Genomic DNA, 1,939 nt, shown 5'->3' on the forward strand with positions numbered 1-1,939 from the left:
TAAAAAAGCAACAAAGACATTAAATTGAACAAAAGTGGCTGTAAAACAAAAAAACAAAAATTAATTTTTAATATATACTTATATAAATATATAAGCATACTTCTGAACTTTTTTTCTATTTATCAAAGAATCCTGAAAATAATATATCAAGGTTTTCACTAAAATTTTAAGCAGCAAAATCATTTTCATTGATAATAAGAATTAAGAATAATTAATAATGACTGTTGAAAATAAAGCTTTACCATCACAGGAATACATTACATTTTATTACAGAAAAAAAGTTATTTTAAATTGTAATAATATTTCACAAATTACTGTTTTTACAGTTTTTTCGATCAAATAAATGCAGCCTGAGTGAGTATAAGAGACATTTAAAAATTTGCAGAGTGTATATTTTGAGATTTTATTTGTATATTTCTTATTCATTTTAATTATTTTTCAAGTCTGGAAATCACAAAAATTCCCTGATATTTCCAAGTTTTCTGTGCAGAGTGTGAGTAAACGGTAGCCTAATTCTGTCTGCGTTTCATCTTTTTCCTAAACTCCCTTCACTTTCCCCTAAATTTATCCTGTGCTGGATAACCGATCTAACTTTCCCCTCTCCATTTTAATCCTCCTTTTCTTTGCCTTTCCTGTCTCTATCTGGCAATGTCCAGGGCAGCAGACGGAATGAAGGACAGACCTTTCATCTTTCTCTTCCTCAGCCGTCCGCCTGTGTGAGGCAGCGAGGCACAGGGAGATAAAGGGTTAAAGTCACATGCAGAGAGAGAGAGAAAGAGCCACAGAGAGAAAGAAAGGAAAGAGAGGATGATGAGCAGAGGAGCAGTGTGGAAGAATAACCATAAGAGCACAGAGAAAGGCTGCAGGACTCATCCAGACTGCAAATACACAGTAAGACTGTCATATGCACCGGACACACAGTCACGCACCTCGGCTGAAACTTCTGGGTAGTTTATTTCAAGATCACTAACAATCTATCAAACACAAAGTAAACTCTCGATCTCTCCCTCTGGCTTTAACAGACACACAAACAAACACGCAGTCTAAACAAACACGCAATCTAACATGTGCATTAGGTGCCGTGCGAAGTCTGTTTTGTTTAATAGCACGATATATCAGGAGAAAGAGAAAAGAAGCGCTCTATAAAAAGTCATAAGAATTACAGAGTATACTGTGAAAAACCCTGCAATCTCTCACCTCGTGGTGGGGGATCTTTTATTTCTCTCACAGTGGACGGCATCGAAAAATGCTGCGTTCCAAAACCTCAAAGTGTGCCTTTTAAAGAAGACAAAGAGAAACAGACGCAACCAAAGTAACATCAGCATCTATATGTGGCAAATGACTGGACATAGTGCCTGAACAATGTTAAAACTGCTTTGGAGTTCTTTCAAAATGTCAACAGACAAGTAGATTCATGTGGATTAAACCCACCAGGCCTCCTTTCTTGCTTCAGTTGGTCTTATTGCAAATAGATTTGGTTTTGTTTTACAAAAACTTACTTTCTGTGGTAATCTGACAACATTACTGTAATGCAAAAAATAGTGATATATTATATATATATAGTGTAAAATATTTTAATATTATGGTACTATTTTAGTAAATTTAATTAATCTCCCACAAAAACCAATGTTTCCATAACACTATTACAACTCTTTTCAACATTGATAATAAAAAGAAAGTTTCTTGAGCAGCAAATCAGCATATTAGAATGATTTCTGAAGGATCATGTGACACTGAAGACTGGAGTAATAAACACTGAATAATGCCTAGCTTTTCCATCACAGAAATTAATTATATTTTAAAATATATTGCATTGTCATAAATTAGGACCATTTTAAAGATCTAAAATTAATAATAATTACAAAAAAAGTTTTTTAACGTACTGTCATATCTTCATGACAATTAACTTTTTTTCTTCCTATATTTCTATTACCATTAT

General features: G+C 33.4%; 1 protein-coding gene across 2 annotated transcripts in view; it reads right to left on the reverse strand.

Annotated features, from left to right (window-relative positions):
• The window catches only part of LOC107738753 (uncharacterized protein KIAA0513-like), a 22,909-nt gene that overhangs the window by 4,773 nt on the left and 16,197 nt on the right, over positions 1 to 1,939 (reverse strand). The window contains exons 9-10 of one of the 2 annotated variants that reach the window (XM_016550595.1): positions 1,198 to 1,275; positions 683 to 712 (exon numbers count right to left, since the gene is read on the reverse strand). In XM_016550595.1, the coding sequence (XP_016406081.1) occupies positions 683 to 712; positions 1,198 to 1,275 (108 nt within the window). The remainder of the gene's footprint in view (positions 1 to 682; positions 713 to 1,197; positions 1,276 to 1,939) is intronic. The other variant, XM_016550596.1, reaches the window with a different exon arrangement.

The sequence above is a fragment of the Sinocyclocheilus rhinocerous genome, unplaced genomic scaffold, assembly GCF_001515625.1.
Source record: "Sinocyclocheilus rhinocerous isolate Xijiao unplaced genomic scaffold, SAMN03320098_v1.1 scaffold1938, whole genome shotgun sequence".
In the NCBI taxonomy this organism is placed as follows: domain Eukaryota; kingdom Metazoa; phylum Chordata; class Actinopteri; order Cypriniformes; family Cyprinidae; genus Sinocyclocheilus; species Sinocyclocheilus rhinocerous.